This window comes from Phocoena sinus, chromosome 16, assembly GCF_008692025.1.
Source record: "Phocoena sinus isolate mPhoSin1 chromosome 16, mPhoSin1.pri, whole genome shotgun sequence".
In the NCBI taxonomy this organism is placed as follows: Eukaryota; Metazoa; Chordata; class Mammalia; order Artiodactyla; family Phocoenidae; genus Phocoena; species Phocoena sinus.
In genome coordinates this window covers 84,717,078-84,744,374 of record NC_045778.1, presented here as the reverse complement: position 1 = coordinate 84,744,374, position 27,297 = coordinate 84,717,078, and the positions used below count along the sequence as shown (strand labels likewise).

General features: G+C 51.9%; 1 protein-coding gene across 1 annotated transcript; it reads left to right on the top strand.

Moving 5' to 3' along the window:
- Window positions 1-5,918: 5,918 nt before the first annotated feature.
- On the top strand, window positions 5,919-27,255 carry LOC116741351 (cilia- and flagella-associated protein 46-like). The gene is made up of 13 exons (XM_032607612.1): window positions 5,919-6,001; window positions 6,446-6,570; window positions 6,727-6,858; window positions 7,517-7,581; window positions 9,163-9,327; window positions 10,189-10,312; window positions 10,781-10,875; window positions 11,728-11,838; window positions 15,149-15,248; window positions 19,998-20,096; window positions 21,934-22,124; window positions 26,564-26,792; window positions 26,953-27,255. The coding sequence occupies exons 1-13, from the start codon at window positions 5,953-5,955 to the stop codon at window positions 27,253-27,255; spliced, it is 1,788 nt and encodes a 595-aa protein (XP_032463503.1). The 5' UTR covers window positions 5,919-5,952.
- Window positions 27,256-27,297: the final 42 nt, after the last annotated feature.

Below are 27,297 nucleotides of genomic sequence, written 5' to 3'. Positions count from 1 at the left end.
AAAAAAAGAGAGATACAGAAAATCAGGAAATAAGAAGAAAAATCAGCCCCAGATACAGAGAAAATGGAAAACAACCATAAATGACTACTTTGTTCAACCCCATGTATATTACAATTTGGATGAAATGGATGCTTTTCTAGGAAAATATAAATTACCAAATTGAGTCAGGAGCCAGTTACCACAGATGAGAGCATTGCGAAAGAGTTGCAACAGTACACACGCGTGCAGCACACACACACACACACACACACACATCCGTACACATGTACACATACACCAGACACACACACGAGCATATATGCACACGTACATATCCACACAAAGACCCCCACACACATACACAAAAGCACATATACGCACATCACACACACACACACACACCTGCTCAAAACAAGAAGAGAAAATGTCCAGTTTCACAAGCTCTAGTGAACCTTTAAGAAACACATAATTACAATGTTATGAAAACCAGTTCAAGAGCACAGGAAAAAAGGGAAAAAAGGACAAGCTTCCCAATTATTTGTTTGAGAAGAAACCGCAGGACAACCTTACGTACTGAGGCGCATATTGTAAGCGCGATGCTCGCAGGAGCAGGACCTTTCCTCACAGCCCAGAGGGAAGCCCACGGGGTTGCGGGGCACAGGCGGGAAGCAGCCACGCGGAGGGCTCTGCGGAGCTGCCTCCTGGGCGGTCCGTGGGCCCCACCTGGACAGACGCCCGGCCTTCTATCCAAGCTCCTCTGCACGCTCAGCTTTTGGAGGGAGCGGAGGAGGATTTCAGGGGGAAACGCGTGGCGCCCCACAAGTTCCAACTTGATTCTTGGGGAGATAAAGCAAAGAGTGGGCCTGACCTGAATTGTCTTTGCTAAATGAAACACCATCCGGCAAAAAATAACTTTTGTTTTCCACTCTTAATATTTAAGGCTGCTGTAAAACTGGAAACAGGAGTTTTAATATTTAATGCTCTAGGACTCTGAAAGTCTCTTACTACACAATGTCTGTGAGACACTTCCTCGGTGGGAATAAATACTTTATAACTGCTATGCGTATGGTGCCGGATGTCTTTATGAATAAACAAAGACATGTTTGAGAACCATCTGTGAGGACTAATTGCTGGCTAATTTGACAGGGACTGGAGCCTTCTCCCTCCAAGGTGGTGCACGGCTCCGGACGCCGAGGAAGAAGGGTGTTTAGGTTTCAAAGTGATATCCAGGGAGAACTTCTTTTGTCATGTGTGTACATGTGTATCCATATTTCATCATGCGCTGGGCTCTAAACTTTATCTAAGAAAACTTAGACACTTGTCAGAAAATGTGCCAGACGTCTCCCCTCCCTCCTACTGCCCTGTGATCTGCATTTGAGTCCTAACCGTCACCAACGGGCACAGCTAAAGCCCTGGTGAGGATGTCGGTTGGGGGTGTCTCAGGAAACACAAAGCGGCCGTGAATTCAACAAGAGAGCCTACTTCTTTCTCATATGAGGCCACCCAGGACTGAGCAGCTGCCCACAGAAGGGGACCCGGGCTCCTTCACCCCAGCACAGAGGTTTCCTCTTCATGGCACACAATGGATGCTCAAGCTCCAGTCTTCATAGCCACTGTCCCACCAGCAGACAAAAGGACCAAAGAAGGGGCTGCTCTCCCTTTGAGCACACTCCCCTAAGGCTGCATTGCAGTGACCAGAGCTGGGTTACTTGGCCATACTGTTCATAAGGAAGGCAGGAACTGGGGACGTCTTGTGCCTGCTAAAAGCTGGGATCTCTTCCCGAGGAAGAAGGGGAGAAGACAGAGTACGACAAGATCTCCCCGAAGCCTGGGCGGCCAGGTGAGGGAGATCTGCTCTACTGCCCCTCTGCTGCCGACTGTCAAATCATCCACGACACTTTCCTCTTTGCAGGCTGGCCTTCTGGGCTCTTGCAGCCATGTCACCAGAGCCCAGCCCCGCCCAGGGCACCAAGACCCACCCCACCCTGCCCGCCAGCTTTCCCTCCCGGTCACCTCCGCCCGATGCCCGCACCCACCTCCCCTGCTCCTTCAGCCTCCCACCCACAGGGGCCCCAGGGGACCTTCTCTCACCCTGGACTTGAGCAGCTGTGCCCTGCGGGGGCCTCTTGGGGATGCGGGTGCCACTCGGGGTTCATGGTCCCACAACGCAGGGTCCACAGGAGCCTCTTGTCACCCACTCGCTCACCCTCCTCCACGCCCAGTCCTCCCCAGACCACCTGGCCTCTCTCAGCTTCCCAGGCAAAGCGCCCGCCGGCTGACCGCTGGTTCTGGTCCACCCGCCCGGCCTGCGGACCCCGGCTCTGAGTGGGCCCAGCTCACGGTTCATTCAGGCTTGGCTGTCATCACAGTGAAAGAAGAGGCTCCTGCTTTAAATGTCGCTTCGCTGCATTTTGAAAAATGCATACGACCACGTGCCCAACTGTCCAGTCAAGACGTGGACCTTGTATGCCACCCCGCCCCAGTCAGGCCCCCACCCGATCTCTGTCACCTTAGTGTCCCTTTGCCTGTCCTAGGATTTCGTGGAAACGGGATTGTGCAGTTGGTTTTCACGCCTGGTGCTTTTGCCCCAATTCATCCGCCTTGGGGTTGCGTGGCTGGTTCACTCTTGTTGCTGACTTGTGGTCCACCGTGGCTGTGCCACAACTGTCTACCGTTGGGCGTTTGGGGTTGTCTCCACCTTGGGGCCGTTCAGATTAAAGCTGCTGTGTAAATTTCTCGTACACGTCCCTGTGCATACATGTGGTCAATGCCTGGGAGAAGGATTTCTGGGTCAGAGAGTAGGGGGATGTTCAACTTTATTAAAAACATCGTTTTCCAGTGATAGCACATTTCATATCCCCACAAGCAGCGCAGAAGAATCCCAACCTCCACCTTTGTCGGCTGTCTCCATTGTAGCCGTTCTAGTGGGTCTATGGTGACATCATCTCTTTTTGAAAATTTGTAATTTGTATTTCCCTGATTACCGACGATGTTGAGCACCTTTTCATGTGCTTATTGGATATTCAAATATCTTGTATTTTTGAGAGTCTATTCAAGTTTATGCCCGTCTTTCAAAATTTGTGTTGTCTTTTTATTATTGATCTATTGGCTTTCTTTCTATAACCTGGATACATGTCCTTTGTTAGATGTTCACTGTGATTATTTTCAACCACCCTGCAGTTTGCCTTTTCATCTTCTTAACAGTGCCTTTCGAAGAGCGGAGGCTTCACTTTGGATGAGGACAGCTTTCTTTCTTTTCCTTTGATGCCATTTTTTATTTCCTACCTAAGAAACTGTTGTCTGCTCCAGGGTGGTGAAGTATTTTGTTTTACTCAAGAAGCCGTACGCACTTAAAATTTCCTTTTAAAGTCTACCTACGGTCCACCTCAGATTAGTTCTGTCCATGGCGTGATGCAGGTTCCAGGCAGTTCACTGCCCACTTGTTCTGGCAACACTTGTTGCGAAGACTTTCCTTTTCCCCCTTGAAGTGGCACATGTGGCAGAAGCAATGGACCGAATCCATGTGGGTCTGGTTCAGAACTATTTATTCTGTTCTATCGGTCTATTCATTTGTCTTTCACCAACACCACACTGTCTGAAACACCGCGGCTTTATTTATTTTTTATTTTTTGCCGTACGTGGGCCTCTCACTGTTGTGGCCTCTCCCGTTGCAGAGCACAGGCTCCAGACGCGCAGGCTCAGCGGCCATGGCTCACGGGCCCAGCCGCTCCGTGGCATGTGGGATCTTCCCGGACCGGGGCACAAACCCGTGTCCCCGGCATCGGCAGGCAGACTCTCAACCACTGTGCCACCAGGGAAGCCCACACCACGACTTTAGAGTAGGTGTTGAAATCCAGGAGTTTGAGTCCCCCAACTTTGTTCTTCTTCCTCAAGGCTATCTTGGCCATTCTAGGCCTTTGTGTTTCCATATAAATTTTAGAAACAGCTTTCAATTTCCAGAAAAGCACTTCTGGGATTCTGACTGAGATTTCATTGAGTAGAAAGATCAGCCTCGGGAGAAGGACATGTCACAGATAAGCTCCAGTTCACGAGCTCAGCGATCCTCTCCGTTCACGGGGGTCTCCTGGAGTTGCGCACAGCAAGATGTCATAGTTTTCAGTGGAACAGTACTAGCACATCTTCTGTTAAATTTATCCCAAGGTAGTTGGTTTTGATGCTATTTTAAATGGTACGTTTCTGCCCTTCTCTGTTGGTTGTCAGTATACACAGATACAATTGATATCCACGGATGGCACTGTATCCTGCTCCTTGCCAAGTTCACTTAGTAGTAGTTGTAGTAGTTTTGTAGATGCCACAGGATTTTTTACACCCATGATCACTTTGTTTACGAATAAAAGCCCATCAACTTGAAAAGTGCTTAATTGTCTTTTACCTTTAATAAGACACTTCCCCAGACACCAAAGGCCCTACATCATCTCCCCCAAGTCTCTTTCCTCCCCATTAAGAGCCAGACTTCTTAAAGAATTATGTACCCAAGTCTTTCCCTCTGCCTCCTCTCCCTCGCTCACTCTTCCACCCCCTCCAACACCCGCCCCCTCCCCCCCTCCAATTAGAGATGTAGCTATTCCTGAGTCACCAGCCTCCTCCCCTGGGTGCTGTTAAACCCGACACTGACTTCCCAGGGCTCACCTCACCACTGTCTGGGCCACATTTGACCTGGCTGATCCCTCTCTCTCCCTTGCCTTGGCTTGTGGACTCAGCCCTGCACAGGCCTCCTGTCCACCTCTCCAGTCTCCCCTGCACCTCCTTCCTGCCCACGGCCCAGGGGTCTCAAGGGCTGCCTCCAGCACTCCTCGCCCCGCCATGCTCCCCCTCTGCAATCTCACCCGCACGCCATCACCTCTGCACACCTGCTCACAGGCCTGAGCCTCCAGCCCCGGACCTCTCCTCCCAGCTCAGACACCTCCCACAAATGTGGGCTCTGAGCACCCGATCCACATGTCCCAGAGAGAAGGCCCGACGTCCTCCTGAGCCCCACACCACCTGCCCTTTCCCGGAGCTCCCCAGGCTGGCCCGTGCCCCCATCCACCCCCAGGTGTGTAGTCCCCTGGCCCTCCCTGGCGCCACGTCCATCACCCAGTTTTCACCTGGCGCCCATGGAACATGCTCAGACCCACGCACACGGCTTAAAGCAGTAGGAACGAGAACCCGCCCTGGCAGTCGCGCTCTCCCGCCCCCACCCCCATCCGCACTGCTGTGCCCCCCACCCCCCGCGCTCCTCCCCAGGCCTTGGCAAGTGCTACTCCTTGGACATCCTCTCCCCTTCCTTCTCTGTCCAGCACCTGGCCCCTCTTTCAGACCTCAGCCCAACTGCCCTGAGCTTGGGGCACTCTCCCCAACACCTCCCTCGGGACGACACCCCTCTACAAGTGGCCTGGCTCCCGCGCTTGCCCTGGCGGCACCCGGGGGCACAGTTACTCTGTGTGGGTGTGATGTCCTCTCCCCACGGGGGCGGCCGTCCACCCGGCTGCCTTTTCAGGCCCAGCTCAGCCCTGGCCAGTGGCAGGGGGCAATTAACTATTTGCAGGATACATGAATGAATGAGCTAAGGAATGCAGGACCGCTTTGTGGGAGACTGCGAGGGGGTTTCAGCAGAGGGTCAGGGCCCGAACCCTGGGCATCCTGGACCGGCAGGGACCCAGATCGGAACCCAGGGCAGCTGCACTGGGCAGCCCCGCTACGGGGGGTGGGCAGGGGCGGGAGGCGGGGCAGAGCCTGCGGACCCGCCTGCGAGGACGCGACCCCGGTCAGGCGGGCGCCTCGCCCTCACGTCCTCTCCGAGGGGCTGGAGGCGCGCTCACCGGGTGGGAGCCGGAGCGGTTCGCCTCCGGACAATTCTGGCCCCGCCGCCGACCCGTAGGTCCGGCGCCTTTCTCTGTCGCTAGGCAACCCCTGGGCCGCGGAGACAAAGCCCGCGGACGTTGGACAGCGGGCGCCTCAGACGCCGGCGCCATGGATCCGGTCATAATGCAGGAGCTGGCCCGCGCCGAGAGCCAGCAGGGTGGGTGGGTGGGTGGGGAGACCCCGGGACCCGCCGGTCACCGCCCCCCCACCGGGAGGCTGTCCCCACCCTGTTGACCCCCGCCCTGCCTGATCCAGTGACCCCTTGAAGCCAGCACTTCGAGGATTTGTCTGACTTGGGCAAACTAAGGCGCCTTTTTAAAAGGAAGCCTTTCGTCCTTCCTAACCGTTCCTCAAGGATTATTCACCTCACGCTGCTCCTGAAGCAGAAGCCGCAGAGCTGCTGCGGGGCCCGGAGGGCTGAGCCCGGGCATCTCGCTGCTGGGCTCCTTCCCCCGGAGAGGACCGGGCCGGCGCGGGGGCCAGCACGGGGTTGCCTGCCCGACCCCAGCCCTGTCCCGGGTCCTCCTGACCGTCCCCACTGCTGCTTGGTGGTGCAACGGCTGCGTGATGACCAAATCTGCCTCAACTCCTGTCCTGATAGATGCTGCGTCCCTGAAGAGGGCTTATCAGTTGATCAAGTCCGCCAACCTGGGGAAATCAGAGTTTGACCCCACAGAAAGCTTCAGCCCCGACCTGTTTGTTTTGTGTGCAGAACAGGCCCTGAAGGTGATTAATCCCAGGGGTCCTAGGGAGGCGCCTTCAGGGGACCCCGATTTCTTGGTTTGTACTGGAATCGGGAAGCGGCAGCCCCTGGTGGGTGGTCCACTGGGCCGCCCCCTCTGCGAACCTCCTTGGGGGGGGGGGGTCTGTGTTCTTGCGCAGATGGGGCAGCCCGAGGTGAGCGAGGACTGCATCCGGATGTACTTCAAGGTGAAGGGGCCGGTCACCCAGTTTCTGGGCCGAGCGCACCTGTGCAGGGCCCAGCTGTGTGCGCCCAAGTCCACCGAAAACATGGTGAGAGGCGATTCCGGGCCCTGTCCCAGCGTCCCCGCCAGCCCTGCGTGCTGCTTCCTCCGGATTTTCTTTATTGTCCTTTGGATCATGAAGCCTTGGTGTGCACAACATTGAGTGTCTTGGCGAGGTGAAGCGCACCCTTAGCGAGTTTGCCATCCTGAAATGAATATATAATTGTCCTACTGTATTTTTCCCCTGAGAGGTTGCTTTCATTCTCCTCAAAGTTCCACGGCTTGTACCGCCGCAGTTAAAATTCCCCCACCTCCAGACGGCGTCAGGCTAGACTCACCTTAAAACGGCTTTGTTGGGAGTTGGGTGACCAGATTCTTCTTCAGTGAAGTGAGATGCCGCATTTCCCATCTGTGCTTTTCCCTGAGGGGTCTGGCTTGTGTCCTTTTGACCTCTGCCCTTTGTGTCCCCGTGCCTGGTGATGCCTGCAGCGCAGGTGGGGCGCAGGGTGGGGTGGGAGGTGGACTTGCAGGCTTCCAGGGAGGGGGCGGAGCTCCTGAGAGCTTCTGTGGGCGTCCACTCCCCCTGTTCACACCGTGGGGGCCGGGCTGTCTTCAGAGAGGCTTAATGTTCAGGGGAGTGACGGTGAACAGTGATTGATGTTCTAGTAGCAAATTTGATCTAATTGTGCATTCTTTATGTTGTTTAGGAGGAATTTGAAAATTGCGTGACTCAGTATATGAAGGCAATCAACTTTGCAAAAGGAGAACCGAGGTGAGCACAACGGAACGGCCGTTTCTAACTGAGTGTGTACAAGGCTTAGAACCAGAACTTACCAGGTGATTCTGTCTGTTTGGACGCCGGGGTTCTTGTCTTGTTTTGTTCGTGTTTTACTGCATCTATGGCTGTGGGCTCACGTCTCTAGCGCTGGAGCTGGGCCGCGTGCACACTGGACCCTTTAGCTGCATCCTCTTCCTTGTGCAAAGGTCTCTATGACCTGCAGATGCCTTTTGCCTGCTTTCTCTGTGGGAACTCGCCTTTGACCAGTCCCCAGGCACCTCCCTTTCTTGTCCTCTCTTGGGGGTTGGCATCTGGGCTCCCTCCCTGCCCTGCCCCCACCGGCCTGTGCTCCCCCTGGCAGATTGCCTGGCCCACGGCTTCGTGTCTGGAGGGGTGATTCCCCTGAAACTCCAACACAGTTTTCTACTTAATTACTGCTTAAATATTATTGAAATTGTTAAGTTCGCATACAAACTGGTATTGATACAGCCTATTTAAACAGGACACAACGTTTAAAGCACATTTAAGTATAAACTCTAGGTTCATTCATTCCTTCTCCCAGTGTCGCTGTGGATGGCCTCCGCTGGCCAGCCCCTGTCGTAGGTGCTGGGGATACAGGGCCCAGCTCTGCAGACCCTTCCTCAGCGGGGACATCTGGACGGCAAGGCCCGGCCTTGAGCCAGAGGTTCTAAGGACAGTGGGTATTTCAGGGGGACCATGCCCTGGAGCCCTGGAGCCCAAGCTGTGGGCACCCTTGGGGAGGGGTCTGGTCAATGCTGCACTGCAGGGGTCTTGGGGGGACGTGCAGACTGCCTGGGAGGGACCAGGAGCCTCGGGGGCTGGTGGATGAGGGGTCTGAGTAGACCCCACGAAGGAGCAGGCAGCCTTGTCTTCCTGCTGGGCCTGGCCTGCCCTCCTCTGGGGCACAGTGGTCATCGGCAGCACCGTCCATCAGACAGCCAGCACCGCCAGGTACCTGGGTCCTGCAAGGCAGAGGTGGCCCCTCCAGAGAGGCGCCTGGGTTCCCTCACTCGGGTTCTCCTGGGGGCTCCTGCAGCCCTCAGGGAAAGGCCCAGCTTCTCGGGGCGCCCTGCTCCCGCCCCAGCATTCCTCCTCACCCACCGTGCACTTCATCCACTCGCACGGGGACCCCACCCAAGCCGCTTCCCCTGTACTGCTCTCCTGGCTGATTCCTCCAGGCAGCCTTCCTCGATGCCCCCTGCACTTGCCCATTCTTGTCTATCCCTTGAAAGCCGAAGGAGGCCTTCCTCATTGGGTACTTTTATGGGGAGCTGATCGCTTTTCAGAATGGCCAAAAGAGTGATGCGACCTCTGGTCTGGACCCAGGAGCCCGTGGCGGGGTCTGAACTGGGGCCACCTACTCGGCTGAGCAGGGCACGTGGCTGCCTCTGGGAGGATGCTGCATCCACCCGACGTGTATCTGGCAGCCAGGCCAGGGCGGCTCGGGCAGGGCTGTTGCACCTGCCAGAGACAGAGGCCCTGGGTTCCCTCAGGAAGGGGCTCAGGACGGACTGGCTCTGGGTGAGCCTCACCCACCCTCTTCTTGTGCCCCAGGTATTACTTCCTGGTGTATAATGCATCGGTCCTCTACTGGCAAATGGTGAGGCCATTTCTCAAGCCTGGGTATCATCACCGCCTGATCCCCAGCCTCTCCCAAATCGTGAGCGTGTTGAATCAGACTGAGGAGGATGACAAAGGCTGGCGGGCCGAGCTGATGCTGTGAGTCCCCAGACGCCCGGCAGACGCTGGCCGTCCCCTCCCCCCTCCTGTGACCACATCTCACACCGCAGCCCTGGCAATGCTCTCTAGCCCGAAGTTAGAATCAGGTTTTGTGTGTCTTGTCTGCACATGTTTCTAAACTCTGCAGATGGCCTCACGGTGTCCTGATCAGACAGGTGTTACCACAGGACACGTGCTTCTACTCAGAACCCAGGAAGTGGGAGCCTGTGTCATAGTCCTGGCTCGTGGTTTTGAAAATAAATAAGTTGTGAATCTAGTAGACATTCTAGCAACATACAGCTTGGCCAGAGTGCTCACGCATCCGGGTGGCCCCACTTAGGGAAGCTTGCCCTGAGCGCATAACCCCAGGGACAGACAGCCCTGCGTGGATGTCAGCAAGTCGTCCCCAGGCGCGCTGAAAGGCGCTCGATGACACTTTCCTGTATTTGGGTGGCATTGTTTGCGGCCAGTGACTTTGTGGATGCTACTGGCGGGGCCCAGAGGGTCGGCCCTGAAGTTGGAATCCAGAGCGTGCAGGCATTCCTCACCTGCTTTACAGCTCTTTGGGGAGGCTTTAACCGAAAATAAGTAAAACTATGCTCTTTCTGTAAAACACCGTTGTTTGAGTCCTTGGTAATCACAGCCAAACAGTCCCCTTTCCCTTTGCAGGCAGTGGCCGAGCTTTCCAGCCCCGGCCTCAGCTCAGTGAGCCCCATACTGGGCGTGGGGTAAGGAGCTGGCCAGTCCCTGCATCTTTCTGAAATTTGTAAAACGTGAAAATATAATAACCAGGTTATTAGGCGTTTGCAGCAGAAAATGACTTCATCCCGGTTCAATATGGACTATTTCTGTACTATCCAGGGAGCTTCTGGAGTGTTATCTACAAGCTGGAAGAAACGAGGAGGCCGCGAAGCTTTGTGCCACTGCAGCCCCCTTCATCAAGGCTAATGCGCCGCTGAAGTATCGACAAATATTTGCTCTTATGGTAAAGTTGGAATATTCCAAACTGTAGAAGGAAGTCATTTTCTTAAGCCATTGTTCAGGAAACTATGTATAAGAAACAGACAAGACCATCCACTGAGAGATACAAAAACATACATACATATGTACCAGCACGAACAGAACAAAACAAAATCTTTTCCTTCGTTGTGACTGAATATTTCCTTTTTAACAGCACTGAATTTTTTAAAAAGTTAGCAGAAAATTAGTAATTTAAGTAATTACGGCAACAGTGTGTAAAGAGCATTCATCACCTATTAATTTCATATATAGGAATCAAATTGTATAAGAAAAACTAAACATAAAGCATAATAAATGAGAAAATAATTGTTAATTACGAAATTTTACTTTTAAAGGAGGAATGTTTGTAAAATAATAGCTAAATAAAATATCTGGTCTTTCCCTAATTATTTGCTTAAACCTCTGTTAATATTCTGTTTTCATCTTATAACAGGTCCGACATGAATTAATGGATGAGCTTCAGTTAAAGGAAGAAAAGAGAAGTTCTATTAGCCTGTCTGTCACTTTCCAGATTAATGAGCTAAAAGCGTAAGTGCTTTGGGAAGGCGGATAGGCGCCGACTAGTCTCTGTGCCGGGGTGGAGGGCACACGTGCAGGGACGGTGAGGCTGGATGGCGGGCTCGGCCTTGGCTCCCTTTACTGAGAAACTCCAGGGAGGATGCCAGAGTGAGTGCAGCTCGTCAGCAGTGAGGAGGGTGGTTTTAGAAGAGAGGGACAGAGCCATGTCAGATGCTTCAGTTGGCCCTGCCAGAGGAAGCTTGAGACCTGGCCATGAGCTTGAACAAAAAGAGAATAGTCGTGGGTGAGACCCTCATGGGACTGGGTGACAGTGCATGGGGGAGATTATACCCAGGTAGAGACCTGCTGTGGCGAGAGGGAAATAGATGGTAGAGAACCTGGTGTGTGTGGTGAGGAGATCCCGGTGTGTGTGAGTGAAGAGAACCCGGGGTGTGAGGAGATCCTGGTGTGGGTGCGCGAGGAGATTCCAGCGTGTGAGTGAGAAGATCCTGGTGTGAGTGGGGAGGACAGCTGTCCAGAGGGAGGCAGGTGCTGGTCTGGGTTGGATCTGGGCAGATGGGAAGGGCCAAGCCTCCCTTTCGGTGGGCTCTTGGTGTGGGACTCGTTCTGGGTACAGGGCCTGTGCACGGTGTCCTCGGGATCCGTCCTTAGTGATGGAGGGAGATAGAGCCTGGGCTGGCAGTGAGGGAGGAGGGCGTGAGAGGTCATCAGGAGAATGGAGAAGGAGAAGGTGTTACCTTAGGCCTTCTGTTCAGTGAGGACACAAGTTCATAGACTTCAGATTTTTTTTAGGAGAATTTAAAGAAATCTGACAGGATCTTTTGGTTATTTAATATTTGATTAAATCAATCTATATTCTAGAAAACTGGATAAAAATGATTTATCTGAAGATACCAACAACATTCTGAAGGATACCTATAAATGTTTAAGTTATTACAATCACCAGAACTTTCCTTCAATCAGAGAGGAAAAGTAAGTGTTTATGTTTTTCCAGTTTCACATCTATGTACAGCATTTCATAGCTATAGGAAAATGTGGGAAAAAAACAACACATAACCATCATTACCCAAGCAAGTATCAAGCATTGTGGAGGTTTTAGTGTATTTCTGTCTAGTCTTTTTTTTTTTTTTTTTTTTTTTTTTTGCGGTACGCGGGCCTCTCACTGTTGTGGCCTCTCCCGTTGCGGAGCACAGGCTCTGGACGCGCAGGCTCAGCGGCCATGGCTCATGGGCCCAGACGCTCCGCGGCATGTGGGATCTTCTCGGACCGGGGCACGAACCCGCGTCCCCTGCATCGGCAGGCGGACTCCAAACCACTGCGCCACCAGGGAAGCCCCTGTCTAGTCTTTTTATGTCCTGAGGTGTGTACTGTTTGGCAGCACTTGGGTTATGAAACTTCACATCATACTTTTTTAAAGTCAAATTCGACTTCTAATCACAAGTGCTTTTCAAGTTATGACACCATCTTACACCTTCTGGATAGACGCCTCACAGTTCAGCCGCAGGGGAGCGTGCCTCTCCCTGAGCAGCTCAGCTGTCAGCTCTCTGCTGCCTGAGTCCTGGGAGCTCAGAGCTCAGTCCTGGATCGGGTTCCTGGGGACTGGTAGTTGAGCCAGAGGCTGAAAGAAGGGTCTGGAATGTACCCCCAGTTCAGCTCTTTCATCAGGTTCTCTGAGTTGCTCTAACTCAGAGCAGGTCCTGCTCGTCCCGTGCCTGGGCACAGCCTCCCTGAGGGGCCCTGGGAGGTTCCAGAGGGGACCACATGACACCAGGACACCTGCCCCGCCTCCTAGGACTGCACTGACTCCACTGCAGGTCCACTCCCTGCTAGCGAAGTGGAACTTTTTTTCATATATTTACGGACATTTTTTTTCTCTCGTTAATTTTCCAATGATTTCTTTTGCCCAGTTTTTAAAAAGTAGGTTGTAAATCATTTTACTAAGGACTTGCAAAAGCTTTTTCTGTTTCAAAATTCGAGCCCTCCAATTCCAGTATAATTATCAATTGTGTCAGTAAGTTTGCTTTTTAGGTCTTTTAAAACAATTTTTGATGTACAGATGTGTTTTATTTTTATTTTATTTATTTATTTATTTTTGGCTGCATTGGGTCTTCGTTGCTGCACATGGGCTTCTCATTGCGGTGGCTCCTCTTGTTGCGGAGCCTGGGCTCTAGGCGTGCGGGCTTCAGTAGCTGTGGTGCACGGGCTTAGTTGCTCCACGGCATGTGGGATCTTCCCGTACCAGGGCTCGAACCCGTGTCCCCTGCATTGGCAGGCAGATTCCTAACCACTGCGCCACCAGGCAAGTCCCCAGCTGTGTTTTATTTAAGATAAGAATAATTTGAGCTGACGTTCATCCCCCACCATCCTGGACCAGGCTCCATTTAGACCCATCAAGGAGTCCCCACGCTTCTGGCCCAGCAGCCCGGTTGGTGGGCGCTGACCTGGCTCCCCCAGGAGCCCCGGCATGTGGCCTGCACGGAGCCAGCTGCGCCCCTGCTCCTGGCCCCCCACACCTGCCACACGCCCCCCTCCCCCACCCCGCCTGTGGGCCTGTGGCTTCGCGGTTGCCAGGTTACTGCGTGGTGGCTTGTGATGTGGCTTCCCGAGTGCTCAGCCCAGCTGCTCCCCAGGCCTGGGAAGGGCGTGGCCCCTGCTGGCCTGGGTCACAGGTTCAGCCGCTTAGAGATGCTGTCTGTGGGGTCAGGTCCTCCCTCAGCCCCGAGGTTCCAGCCGTCTGTGAGGGGCCCGCTGACCCCTCCCCACCAGGGCTCCTGTATCTAGAATTCTGGGTAGAAATAAGAGTTCTGTGAGGTTAAGACCAAAAAAGCACTGAAAATCAGTGATGGCTCCCTTTGTGGCTTCTCCCTTCTTCCCTGCACAACAGGCCCAGGTGGCCGGAGCTTGGGGAGGTCAGAGGGGCTGTGGGTCTGGAGGCCCCACCAGGGTGCTTGGAGGTCCGGGCTGCACAGGTCGGGGCCGAGGGCAGGGACCCGCACCCACCCCAGTGAAGGGAGAAGGGAGGGTGCCTATTACAGCGGACAGGCTGCTTGCTTCCGGGGTGGGTGTTGGGAGATGGAGATGTTGGATAATATTCTCCTGGCTGAGAAGCATCTTTGAGACTGAAAAACAAAGCAGGCAGCTCTGTAAAGTGCAGTTAGGAAGTTCATTGTGGGGACTGACACACAGGCAGGACCGGTCTGCGGACGACAATCCAGAGGCATCCGCAGCTGTGCTCTGAGCCACCAAAAGGGGCACAGGGGACTTAAAGGAGGACTTAAAGGGGCCAGAGCTAAATATGGCACCTGACTACCAAGTGGGACCGAGGGTTTACCTCCCCTGGGGGTTCCATGACCACTGTCAGCACAGGGCACTCTTCAGTTTTCATATCAGGTGAAGGCAAGGGTTAGCATTGCCGGGGCTCCTCTGGTTTGGACGCATTCCTTGTGAGTGGGCGGAAGCTGGGTCACGGTCACTAGAAGGAGGCGGGGGTGAGACTGCGGGCCTGAGAGGAGCTGACCCAAGTGCAGTCCGTGTGGTCCAGCCACAGTCAGGTTATGATGCCTGCCTCGGAAAGAGCAGGGAGGTGTTGGCTTATCCCCAAGGGAGGCTGGCATGTCTGGGGACGCTGCTGGTGGCCACTGTTGCTGGTGACCAGGGGTGCTGCTAAACACTCCACCGTGTGCAGGATGGGTCCCCACCCAGCAGAGAACTGCCTCATCAAGACGTGATGGTGTCAGGCTGAGAAGCCTGGCCCATCTCCCACCAGAACCATTGCCTTGATTCCTGCAGTTTTATATTAAGTCTTAAAATCAGGCAGTTTAGTCCTCTGACTTTGTTCTTTTTCGGAGTTGCTTAGGAGAGCCTAGGTCCTTTGCGTTTCCGTGCACATCTTAGCATCAACCTGCTGATTCCCACAAAGACCACGATTGGCACTTGGTGACTGTGAATGCTCTGGTCACAGGATAGGAAGAGCCGGCCCCAAGGAAATGTGTGTCTGTCTCTTGTCACCCCTGCCCCCCACCAAGGGCTCAAATGGTGATGCCCAGGGCTCACAGCCCCTCATCAGGCTGCACCTGCACCTGCCCTGAGTCAGTGGAAGTCCCTCCAAATCCCGTGTCAGGGCCAGAGGGGGCCGGGTTTAGGGACCCTCACCATAGGATTTCTCTTCTCTTCCATTTTATTCCTGCCACCCCTAAATGACAGCTGAAGGCTTATTCTACCCACAGGTGGGTGTTTCTTGTTGTCTCCTATTGACCCAATGCTGTTTTGTTTCTGTTTCCAGAATTCTTTTGCTTTTTGAATTAGCTCATCTTTCTCTGATCTTGAAATGTGGGGAGATCACCTCTGACTGCCTCTCAGACTTGAAGAAGATGGACAGCAAAGTAGGTGGTCAGGGACTGGGTGCACCACCCCTACTCACTGTGATCTTGACATGAAAGGCAAAAAAAAAAAAAAAAAAAAAAAAAAAAAGGGAAAGGAATTCAAAATCCCCTCACCAGGAGGGCCTAAATTGTTGTATTGGTAAATTTCCTTGCAGTCTTCTTTAAGTGCAGTTCATACAGTTGAGATGATGGGATTTTTGCAGTTTTGCATCAATAGTATCATTAATGATAAATGGACCAATTTGTCAAGAGAATATAACAATTGTACATGTATATGCATCCAACATTGGAACACCTAAATATATTAAGCAAATACTAACAAATCTGAAAGCAGAAATAGACAGCAATGCAACAATAGTAGGAATCTTTAATACCCCACTTTCAACATGGATAGATCATCCAGACAGAAGGTCAATAAGTATGTATTGGGCTTGAACTACACTTTAGACAAAATGAGCCTAATAGACATCCGTAGAACATTCCATTCAATGGAGGAAAATACACATTCTTCTCAAGCACACATGGAACGTTCTCCAGGACAGATCATACATTAGATCAGCGGTACCCAACCTTTTGGGCACCAGGGACCAGTTTCAAGGAAGACAGTTCTTCCACGGATGGTGGGTGGGGGTTGTTCAGGTGGTAATGCGAGTGATGGGGAGCGGCCTGCCGCTCACCTCCAGCTGTGCGGCCTGGTTCCTAACAGGCTGTGGACTGGTACTGGTCCACGGACCGAGGGTTGGGGACCCCTGTGTTAGATCATGAAACAAGTCTCAACAAATTTAAGATGATTTTCTGACCACAGTGGTGTGAAACCAGAAATCAGCAACAGGAGGAAAGCTAGAAATTCACAAAAGTATGGAAATTAAACAACATACTCCTGAACAAAGAAAAAAATCAAAAGGGAAAAAAAGATTTTGAAACATAGGACAATGGAAATACAACATACCAAAGCTTATAGAATATAGCAAAAGCAGTCCTAAGAGGGAAGCCAAAAACACCTACAATAAGAAGAAAGAAAGATTTCAAATAAATGACCTATATTTATACCTCAAGGAACTAAAAACAAAAAAACAGAACAAAGCCCAAAGTTAGCAGAAGGAAGGAAATAACAAAGATCAGAGCAAAAAACAAATGAAATAGAGACCAGAAAACAAATAGAAAAGATCATTGAAACTGACAGCTGGTTTTTTGAAAAAATAAACAAAATTGACAAACAGCTAGACTAGGAAAAAAAGAGAAGAATCAGAAATGAAAGAGGAGACATTACAACTGATAACACAGAAATACAAAGGATCATAGAGACTACTGTGAACAATTATATGCCAGGAAGATGAGTAACCTATAAGAAATGGATAAATTCCCAGAAGCATACAACCTACCAAGACTGAATCATGGAGAAGTAGAAAATCTGAATAGACCAGTGAGTAAGGAGATTGTATCAGTAATCAAAAAATCTCCAAACAAGGACAAGATGACTTCACTGGTGAATTCTACCAAACATTTGAAGAAGAACTAATGCTAATCCTTCAAAAATTCTTCCAAAAAATTGAAGAGAAAGGAACACTCCCCAATTCAGTTTACAGGGTGAGCATTACCCTGATACCAAACCAGACAAAGACACTATAAGAAAAGAATATTACAGGCCAATATCCCAGATGAGCACAGATGCAAAAATCCTCAACAAAATACTAGCAAACTGAATTCAGCAGAACATTGTAAAGATCAAACACCATGGTCAGTGAGATTTATCCTGAGGTTGAAAGGATGGTTTAACGTAGGCAAATCAATAAATGTGATATATCACATTAACAGAATGAAGGGTAAATATACGATCATCTTAATAGATGCAGGAAAAGCCTTTGACAAAATTCAACATCCTGTCATGATAAAAACTCTCAACAAATTAGGTATAGAAGGAATGTACCTCCACATAACAAAGACCACATATGACAAGCCCACAGCTAACATTATATTCAATGGTGAAAGACTAAAAGCTTTTCTTCTAATATCAAGAATAAAACAAGGGTGCCCACTCTTGCCACTTCTGTGCAACGTAGTACTGGAAGTTGTAGCCACAACAGTCAGACGAGAAAGATATAAAAGTCATCCAAATCAGAAAGGAAAAAGTAAATGTGTCTCTGTTTGCATTTGGCATAACCTGTTTATACAGAGAAAACTCTAAAGACCCCACTGAAAACCATTAGAGCTAATGAGCAAATTCAGTTAAGTTGCAGGATTCAAAATCATCATCCAAAAATTGGTTATGTTTCTGTTCACTAAAAATGAACTATCTGACAGAGAAATTATGAAAACAATTCCATTTACAATAGCATCAAAAACAGTAAAAGACTTAAGAATACATTTAACCAAAGAATTGAAAGACTTGTGCACTGAAAACTAGAAGACATTGATGAAAGAAATTGAAGAAGACACAAAGAGTGGAAAAATATCCCATGTTCTTGGATTGCAAGGAAGAAAATTGTTAAAATGTCTATACTACCCAAAATCACCTACAGATTCAATGCAGTCCTTATCGCAATTCCAATGGCATTTCTCAAGAAAGAAAAAAAAATTGTATGGAACCACGGAAGAGCCAAAGCACTCTTGAGAAAGAAGAACAAAACTGGAGGCATCACACTTCCTTATTTCCAACTATACCACAAAGCTATAGTAATCAAAACATATGGTACTGGTACGAAAATAGACACACAGACCAATGGAACAGAACTGAGAGCCCAGAAATAAGGCCACACACATAATGTCAACTAATCTTTGACAAGGGCAACAAGAAAACGCTGTGCGGAAAGGACAGCCTCTTAAATGGTGCTGGGAAAACTGAATGGCCACATGCAGATGAATGAAATTGGACCCGTACCTTACACTACTCACAAAAATTAAATGGATTACAGACTTTAAGACCTGAAATCGTAAAACTCCTATATGAATACATAGGGCAAAAACTTATTGACATTGGTCTGGGCAATGATTTTTTGAATATGACAACAAAAGCAAAAGTAAACAAGTAGGACTACATCAAACTAAAAAGTGTCTGCACAGCAAAGGAAACAACACAATGAAAGGCAATCTATGGTATAGGAGAAAAATATTTGATAAGGGTTTAATATCTAAAATATATAGGGAACTCATACATCAGTAGGAAATCATCATCATCCATTGGGAAACATGGGCTAAGGGCCTGAATAGACATTTTTCCAAAGAAGATACTCAAATCGTACATGAAAAGGTGCTCAACATCATCAGGGAGATAAAATCAAAACCTCAGTGAGTATCACCCCACACCTGTTTGAATGGCTGTTATCAAAAAGATGAGATAACAAGTGTTGGTGAGGATGTGGAGAAAAGGGAACCCTTGTGTTCTGCTGTTGGGAATGTAAATTGATACAGCTATTATGGAAAACAGTAGGGAAGTTTTTTAAAAAATTAAAAATAGAACTACTATATGATCTAGCAATCCCACTTCTGTTTGTATGTCCAAAGGAAATGAAATCAGGATCTCAAAGAGATACCTACACCGCCATGTTCACTGCAGCATTATTCACAAAAGCAAGATGTAGAAACAACCTAGGTGTCTGTTGATGGATGAATGGATAAAGAAAATTGTGTGTGTGTGTGTGTGTGTGTGTGTGTGTGTGTGTAATGCAGTGTTGTTCAGCGATGAGAAAGGACATCCTGCCATTTGTGACAGTGTGGATTAATATGGAGAGTACTACTCAGTGAAAGAAACCAGACAGAGAAACAGAATAGCCTGGTGGTTGCCAGGGCCTGGGGGTGCAGGAAGTGGGGAGGTGCTGATCAAAGGAGACAAACTTTTAGCTTTAAGACGAATATATTTTGAGGATCTAATGTACAGTTTGGTGACTATAGTTCAGAATTTTGTAGAGTATACTTGAAATTTGGTAAGAAAGATCTTAAGCATTCTCACCAAAAAGGAAACAAAACAATAGCAATGTGAGGTGATGGATGTATTAATTCATTTGATTATGGGAATCATTCCACAATGTATATGCTTTTACACTTTACACATTTACTCTTTAAATATATACAATTTTATTTGTCAATTATACCTAAATTAAAATTTTTACATAAAAATAAAGCAGAGTAGACGTTTCAGAAAAAAACACTAGCGGACTTTCGAAGGTATAGTAATGCAAACTATCTAAAATGAAACAGAAAGGAGAAACACTAAGGAGGATATAGGGAACATCAGTGAGCTTGGGACGACTTGAAGCAGACTCTAATGTATATGTAATCAGAGTCCCTGAAGAACAGAGAAAGGAGGGGACAGAAAAAGAAATATTTTAAGAAATAATGGCTCAAAATTCTAAATTTAATCGTCTGTAAAGAGCAGGAAATTATGTACTGAGGAACAGAGAGAAGAATGACAGCAGACTTTTTGTAGGAAATAATACAAGCCAAAAGACATAAGATCAACATCCTTAAAATATTAAAATAAAATTTTAAAAAACTATCAACCAGGCTTCCCTGGTGGCACAGTGGTTGAGAGTCCGCCTGCCGATGCAGGGGACACGGGTTCGTGCCCCGGTCCGGGAAGATCCCACATGCCGCGGAGCGGCTGGGCCCGTGAGCCGTGGCCGCTGAGCCTGCGCGTCCGGAGCCTGTGCTCCGCAACGGGGGAGGCCACGACAGTGAGAGGCCCGCGTACCGCAAAAAAAAAAAAAAAAAAAAAAACTCTCCATCTTACACAGCAACTCCTGTGCCCCGCAGGATCCCGGGAAGCTAATTGAAATCGAATGCCTGGAGTATGAATTGGAAGCTGTAAGACTTGCAGATAAAATTAAAATCTACACCCGAGAGGCTGTGGAGGTAAGTCCTCGACTGGGAGCTGCAGCAGATGCTGAACTGTTGTGCAGGTTCCCTGGCCCCTGTGATTTGACTGATGCCAGGTCTGGGGGGGTAACCTTACAGGCACGGGCCAGCCCCCTGTGCCCTGGTTTCCCACCCGTGACTGTGGCCTCTCTGGCAGGAGCTCCAGGGGCCTGGGTGGCCCTCAGCTGCCGAGGCTGGCTGCCGTCGTCCTCTGCGGCACAGAGCTGGATCCCCCTCGGCTCCCAGGGCCACCTTGGCCTGGCGGACGTCTGGGTTCATGCAGCCCATTCTCTGGGCCAGGGGCTGGGGTGGGACCGTCCTCTGGCCAAGCCCTCCTGCGGCCTGTGTGGAGTGGCCCACCCCAGCACACTGATAACACTTGCCATTGGTGAATGCTGAGTCCCCATGAGAGCACTTTGCCATCCTGACTCAGGTCCAGGAAGGCACACGTTGCCCCGGCTCTAGTGCGGGGCTGTCGGCCTCGCTGGGCTTGGGAAACAGAGGGGCTCCAGTGAAGTGGTGAGGTCATCACGGGATGGGGGAGGGGGGACCTCGGGGAGGGTGGAGGGCAGGTCCAGAGGACCCGCACGAGCGTTCCTCCCTCGCTGCCCCCTTTGGAAACCCCTGACTTGTCTAGAATATTCCACTGGTATTTACTGAGGAGGCAGCTGCCTCTCTGAGGAGTTGGCGCACGGCAGCCTGGTGAACACGGTGGCAAAGTGACAGACCGTGTGAGCTCAGCGTCCTATGTAATGCAGTTAGAGCTGGTCCAGCAGCCACCACCCGAAAAGGAATCCAGCAGTCGTTTATGTTCTTTAATAAGAATCCTGCAGTTGAAAAAAGGGAACCAAAATACACTGAAACAGAGTGATGGCGGCTGGCATTTCTTTGGGGCCCAGGTGTCCGCTCCCTGGCTCAGCTCCTGGGACCCTCTCTGGAGCCCTGGAGCCGGGCTGTGCTGCCCCTCTGGAGCAGGAGAGGCAGCGTCGGCGCTGTGAGCTCTGCCAGAGGACGATCAGCTGGGCCGGGGCTCTGCGAGTTTGGGGCCACCTGGGGGATGTGCGTGTTCCCTTTGGACTTGCCCAGGCGGCTGCCCCTGCCGGCGTTGATCTTCTCGAGGGAGGTCGTGGGCTACCTGTTGGCCACGTGCTGCTGCCGGCAGGTGATGGCGCAGGGACTGCAGCGCTGTGTCCCTCTGCCTTTGTTGGCCTCGGACCTCGGGCCAGGGGCCCTTCAGGGGCACCCGTTCAATGAGGCTTTGATGGACACAACTTGGCAGGCAGGAGTCACAGGGTCTGAACCCCAAGCCTGTGCTGGTCCCTGTGGCCTGGGAGCAGCATGAGGGGAGGCCCCCAGGTGCCAGAAGCCAGGGCCCATGGACATGGCTGAGCTTCGGCACCCAGGCAGCCCTGGTGGGCGCTGAGGGAGGCATGGAGCTGGTGAGGCCCCTTGCACAGGCTGAGGCCGGCCAGCGCCTGTCTGCTGGGCAGGGCATGTGGGGCACGGACTGGAGGAGCTGTTCACTGGGCAGTGGACGTAACTGGGCATGGGCCCCATAAATATACAGGGCCAGGAGATCAGCAGCGTCGCTCAGATGGGCTCACAGAGGAGAGACGCACCCAGAGGGCGCAGAGCCCGTTCTAAGGCAGGGTATCGACCGAGCCAGGCCCTTCTAGAAAAAATCACGCAGGCCATTTCCACGGACAGACTCAGACTGTGGGCCCGGGCCCCACCTGCGGCCTCCTGGGCTCAGGGTCGGCCGGGGCTGCCCTGGCTCGCCCTGTGGTGCGCGTTTGCCCCCAGCCTCACACATGGGCCACTGTCCTTTGTGCAGACCCAGCTGAATATAGTACAGAGACTGGACACGGTGCTCCAGCGAGCTGTGCGCCTGGGCGACCCGCGGGTCATCCACGTGGTGTGCGCCACGCAGTGGAACACGTGCCTCCCGCTGCTGCAGCACGACCTGCGGCACCGTCTGCGGAAGCCACTGGCCAGCATCGCAGAGGCCCTGGAGAAGGTGGACAGGTGGCGGTCCTGGGCTATCCCCTGGGGGGAGACAAGCGGGCGGGAGACCCTTGGGGTGAGGACGAAGTCCAACTCATTTTCCCAAAAAAGTGGCAGGAAGGGCAGCAGGACTCCACGGCTCCCTGCAGAAGGGCCAGCTTGAGAGGCCGGCAGGCTGTGGGGGAGGTGTGTCTGGAGTGCAGGGGGCAGGGCCTTGCAGGGGGGAGGCTGGGGGGCACCCGGACGGCGCCCATCTGAGGTCGAGAGGGGCCGAGGAGATAGGGCTTTGTCAGGAGGGTCCTGGGCTGCATGGCAGGGGGACGGCAGGGCACAGGGCCTGGGGGCACAGGCGCAGGAGGGAAGGTGGGGTGGGCGGTGAGTCAGTGAGGCCCCCCGGCTGGGGGTCGCAGCCCATGGGGGTGCTGCAGATGGTCCCTGGCAGACAAGGGGTCTGGGAGACGGGGACTTGGTGTGTGGGCAGAGAGGAGATGTGGAGGGTCACCCAGGAGAGGCTGCAGCCGCAGGGAGGGGCGGTGGGGAGAGCTGCCCTGCCCCGTCTGCTCCTGTGATTAATTAGGGTTGGGTTTCGTCGCCTACTTGAGCCCTTGGAGCAGGGGTCTTAGCAGGGGAGCCAGGGGCCTGGTTGTCAGCCTGAGGGTGGGCAAGGGGGGTCCCCAGGGTCTCCGGTACGGTTCACTTCCTGCCAGCACCTGGGGGTCTTGGCTGTGAAGAGCTGCATCTCTCTTCAAATCTGGGATTTTTACCCATTTTAAAAAGAGTTTCTCCTTCTGGAATCCCATGGGGATGTATGACAGGCTCCTAGCCCAGCTACCGACCCTACCCCCCCCTCCCCCCGCCCCCAGAGAACCTTCCACACTCATGGCCCCACCCCCCATGTGTGACACGCTGAATTCTGACAGATTTCCTCCAGGCCATTAGTACTCTTTTATTTTACAAATTCTCTAATTTTCCTTCCTTTCTTTAGCCTATGTTTTTAAATTTTAATGACTATTTCTTCCAAAATATCATTTTAGTTTATTTTCATATTTGCCTGATTTTTAAAAATAATGTCTTCTAGTTGTTCTCTTTTTCTCTGACAGTTCTTTTTCTGATTAACTTTATTGAGATATAATTGCACACAATAGAATACAAACATTGTTATTGTCCCTTCCTTGTGTTGTTTTTTAATCATGGGTGGGTGTTGAGTGCTGTCGAATGTTTCTTCTGCATCTATTAAAAGGTCTGTGACTTTTCTCTTTTGTTCTTTAATGTGGTGAATTATGCTGATTGAATTTTGAGTGGTGAACCAACCTTGCATTCTCTGCATGGTCCTGACATATGTCAGCGTGTTGTTAAGGATTTTTATGTGTAGGTTCATGAGGACGTTGGCCTGTGATTTTCTTCTTTTGTAATGTCTTTGTCAGGTTTTGACATCAAGGTCATGCTGAATTTATTAAATGAATTGGGAAGGTGGGAAGGATTCTTCCTCCTCTGCTGTCTGAAGGAGTTTGTGCAATATTGGTGTTTTCTTCCTTAAATGTTTGATAGAATCCAGTGAAACCATCTGGGCCCGTCTGAAGCATTTCTTTTTCCATCCTTTCAATTCTCATCCTCTGTGGATCTTTCAACTTAAAGTGTAGAACACAGCTTTTAATAGCATGTAGTTTGGTCTGACTTCTTTCTGTCTAGTATGATAATCTCTGCCTTTTAACTGGTGTGTTTAGTCTCTTTGCATTTAGTGTAGCTTTGAACTTGTCTACAATCTCATCATTTGTTTCCATTTGTCCCTTCTGTTCTGCTGCTGCTCTTTCCCTGCCTTCTTTTAGGTTAATTGAATTTTTTACCATTGCATCTGCTTCCTCTATCAGCTTTTTTGTCCACTGTTCCCTTGGGGTGGGGGGGATTGCTGTAGGGCTAACAGTGCACATCCTCCTTAGCCAAGTCTGTGTGAGGTGGTGCTTCCCACCTGGCAAAGGGAAAACCTCATGCATTTCCCTTCATCTACCCCACTTTGTGTGGTTGTTGGCATGTCTTTTACTTCTCAATGTGTTATGAGCCTCATCTTACAGTGTCATTGTTTTGCTTTTAGCAGCCAGTGGTTTTTTAAAGAAAATTACAGAGAAAATCAATAGGCTCTTATATTTGCCCACTTCTTTGTCAATCCCACAGGCTCGCTCTTCTTTCTTACCCTCAGATCCAAGTTTCTTTCTGCTGTTATTTCAACCTGAGGAACTTCCTTTATTTTTTTCTTGTAATGCATGACTGCTGGTGACGAATTCTTTTGGCTTTTTTTGATCTGAAAATGACTTCACCTCACCTTCATCTTTGAAGATTATTTTCACCAGTTGCTGGATTCTGGGTTTACAGATTTTTTCTTCTTTAAACCCTTTGAAGAGGTTGTTTTATTTTCTTCTGGCCTTCGTAGTTTCTGATAAAAACCCAGCATCTGGCCCTTCTTACGTTCTGACTGTGGGTTACCTTTTCCTGTTTCCTTGCGTGTCCAGTAGTTTTTTATCGTGTACCGAATATTGTGGTTGGTGCACTGTGGAGTCTGTGGATTCTGTGATCTTTTTTAAGAGAGTGTTGCTTTTTGTCCTCTTGGGTACTTCAGTTACTGGTTGAGAGCTGGCTTCTTGTTTTGTTGGCCATATCTCTGGAAGGTTACAGTGTCTTCCAGCCTGTCTCAGTGGGGCTCAACCTCTAGCCCGGTTGCACCCGCGATCTCCGTGGGCTCGGCTGACGTCCGGGGTGTGAGTGAGGGATACCCAGCTCTCTCCTCTCTGGTGGGCAGGCCTGCAACAGCTGCTCTGGTACCCGGCTCCTCTTCTCCAGCCTGGAGCAGCCTTCCCAGCCCAGAGCAGAGACCCTCTCTGTGGACGGCAGGTGCCCTGGTTCCGGGCCCAGTGCTCTGCCCGCGATGCCACGGGACACTGTCTCCAGGCAGGGCACGGGCTCCTTCCTGAGTTCCCGCCTCCAGGGACCCCAGGCTTGTGCTGCCCAGACCCAATGCTGTGTTTGGTCCAGCTTCACAGTGGCTACTCGTGGCAGAGACTTGATCACAGTTGGAAGCAGAAGGAACTCTGAAAATTACTCATTTCTAAGTCCTTTTCATCTGGTCCCATTCATCCTGTTTTGGCAGGGACGGAGTCTCTCATTCGAATCTGCTGTGCTTACTCACCATCATCTCTGTGGCTTCCTTGAGCCAATGGTTTACCAGGTTGTTCTTGATGCTGGCTGTTCCTCTGTGTAGACCTCTCCGCTTGGCAGGTTGTTCCTGACCAGGGCTGTTCCTCTGTGTAGACCTCTCCGCTTGGCAGGTTGTTTCTGATGCTGGCTGTTCCGCTGTGTAGACCTCTCCGCCTGCCAGGTTGTTCCTGACCAGGGCTGTTCCGCTGTGTAGACCTCTCTCTGTGGTGTCAGCTTGCCTCAGATGGCTCCTCGCATGGTCCAGCCCTGGATGAGTCTCGCATTATGGATTCAGGGTCAGGCTGCCCAGAGCACAGTTCGGTGCTGGTCCAGCTCCCATTTTGTGGGCCTCCTCTTCCCCTGCCTCAAGATAGAAGAAAGTGGCCCATTACTGGCTGCTGTCCAGGCTTCCAGGCAGAGCCTGTGGAACCTGCTTCCCTGATGGGAGCGCAGACCTCACCCCTGGCATCAACCAGGTGCCCTCTCCTGCCCGCCACTCCCGGCCCCCGAGCAGCGGAGCGCCAGCCTCCAGGCGCCTTGGGCACTGCGTCCTCTTCCCTGAGGTCACAGGCCTAGCGTGTGACGCTTATGCCTTGCCGTGGCTGAGGGTCAGCTCATGGGTCTCCTAGAACTTTAATTCGACCAAATTTGTTGGCTTTTCTGATGCTCGCGTCCAGGGTGGAGGCTGTGGCATGGGGCTCTGCATGCTGTGGACGAAAGGCTTTGAGGAGACTGTGTTACCATCTTAGACACGGCCGTCTCCAGCCCCGCCCAGCCCAGGAGGCTCCAGCAGAGGCAGCAGCAGGAGCAAACGCCAGGCAGGGCCACGGGTCCACGGGAGGCGTTCTGAGCAGGGGTGTGTGTGCTTCGGCCAATGAGACGGAGAGAGCTCAGAGCAGAGCCGAGAGGGCCCATCCGCTGAGGCAAAGCCTGGGCTTCGGTTGTACTAAATTCACCTGCTTGGCCACGCCAAGAGCCTCCCGGGGTGCTGGACAAGATGCAGCGTCGGGCACCCCATGTTTGCTGAGCCCGCCACCTGGCTTTCGTGCCGCAGCCGTTCTCTGTAGCGTGGAGCCCAGCTGGGCCCAGCTACCACTCCTCGGCCCTGGTGCGCCAGTGGGCTCTGAGGTCTCCTGTGGTCTGCAGGGACCGCCTCTTGGTCCTCCGTGGGTCCTTGGAATAACGAAGGGTGGAAGGCGGGGCTGGAAAACCGGGCACCAGGGGGATCCCGCGACAGCCCCGCCGGGCTCTTGCAATGCTGTCTGTCCCCCCAGCCTCATGGTCCTGTTCCGTTGCCAAGTGCACATGGAGATGGCGTACATTGAGGAGGGTGCGGACCGGCTGGAGCCTGCCATGGAGCACCTGAGGAAGGCCGTGCTCCTGGACACCCTGGGCCTCTACCAGGACACACTCAGGATGGCCCTCAACCGCCTGCACCTCTGCGCCACGCCGTGCCAGGTCCCCGAGCGCACCGAAGACAAGGCCACCTTGGCCATTGAGCAGGTGTGCCCCGCCCCCCCGGACCTGGGCCCTGGGGCCTCTGCGCCTGGGGAGGGCAGGCGTCCTGGGCGGGGCCCCGTCAGGCCAGGAGCGCTCAGCAGAGACGGGCAGCGGTGCTGCTCTGGACGACGCGGGCACTCATCACACCGTCTACCCTTCGCAGGCAAAGAAAACGATGCCCGAGGACAGTGTGCGCAAGAAGCGGGCGCTGCTGGTGACCGCGGGCCTGGCCCTGGCCCCTGACACCTTCCAGATCGTGCTCGACAGTGAGAACGAGGCCAAAGGTGTGCAGGCTCTCTCAGCAGCACACACACGCCTGAACCCACCCGCCCTCGACCTCCGCCCACACGGGCCTCAGGTGCTGGTGTGCAGCCTCCTGTCCCCACTCTGTGTGACAAAGCACCTCCCGTGGCGCGGGGGAGGCTTACACAGCCTGGAGGCCCGAAGCCTGAGACCGAGGGGCTGAAGGAAGGGGCCGCCTGGGCCTGTCTCTGGGGCCCACATGGCT

Coding starts and splice junctions, on each gene's coding strand:
- LOC116741351 (XM_032607612.1), top strand. CDS start 5,953: ATGGATCCGGTCATAATGCAGGAGCTGGCCCGCGCCGAGAGCCAGCAG. Junction 10,313..10,780: donor GACAAATATTTGCTCTTATG/GTAAAGTTGGAA, acceptor ATCTTATAACAG/GTCCGACATGAATTAATGGA. Junction 11,839..15,148: donor CCTTCAATCAGAGAGGAAAA/GTAAGTGTTTAT, acceptor TTCTGTTTCCAG/AATTCTTTTGCTTTTTGAAT.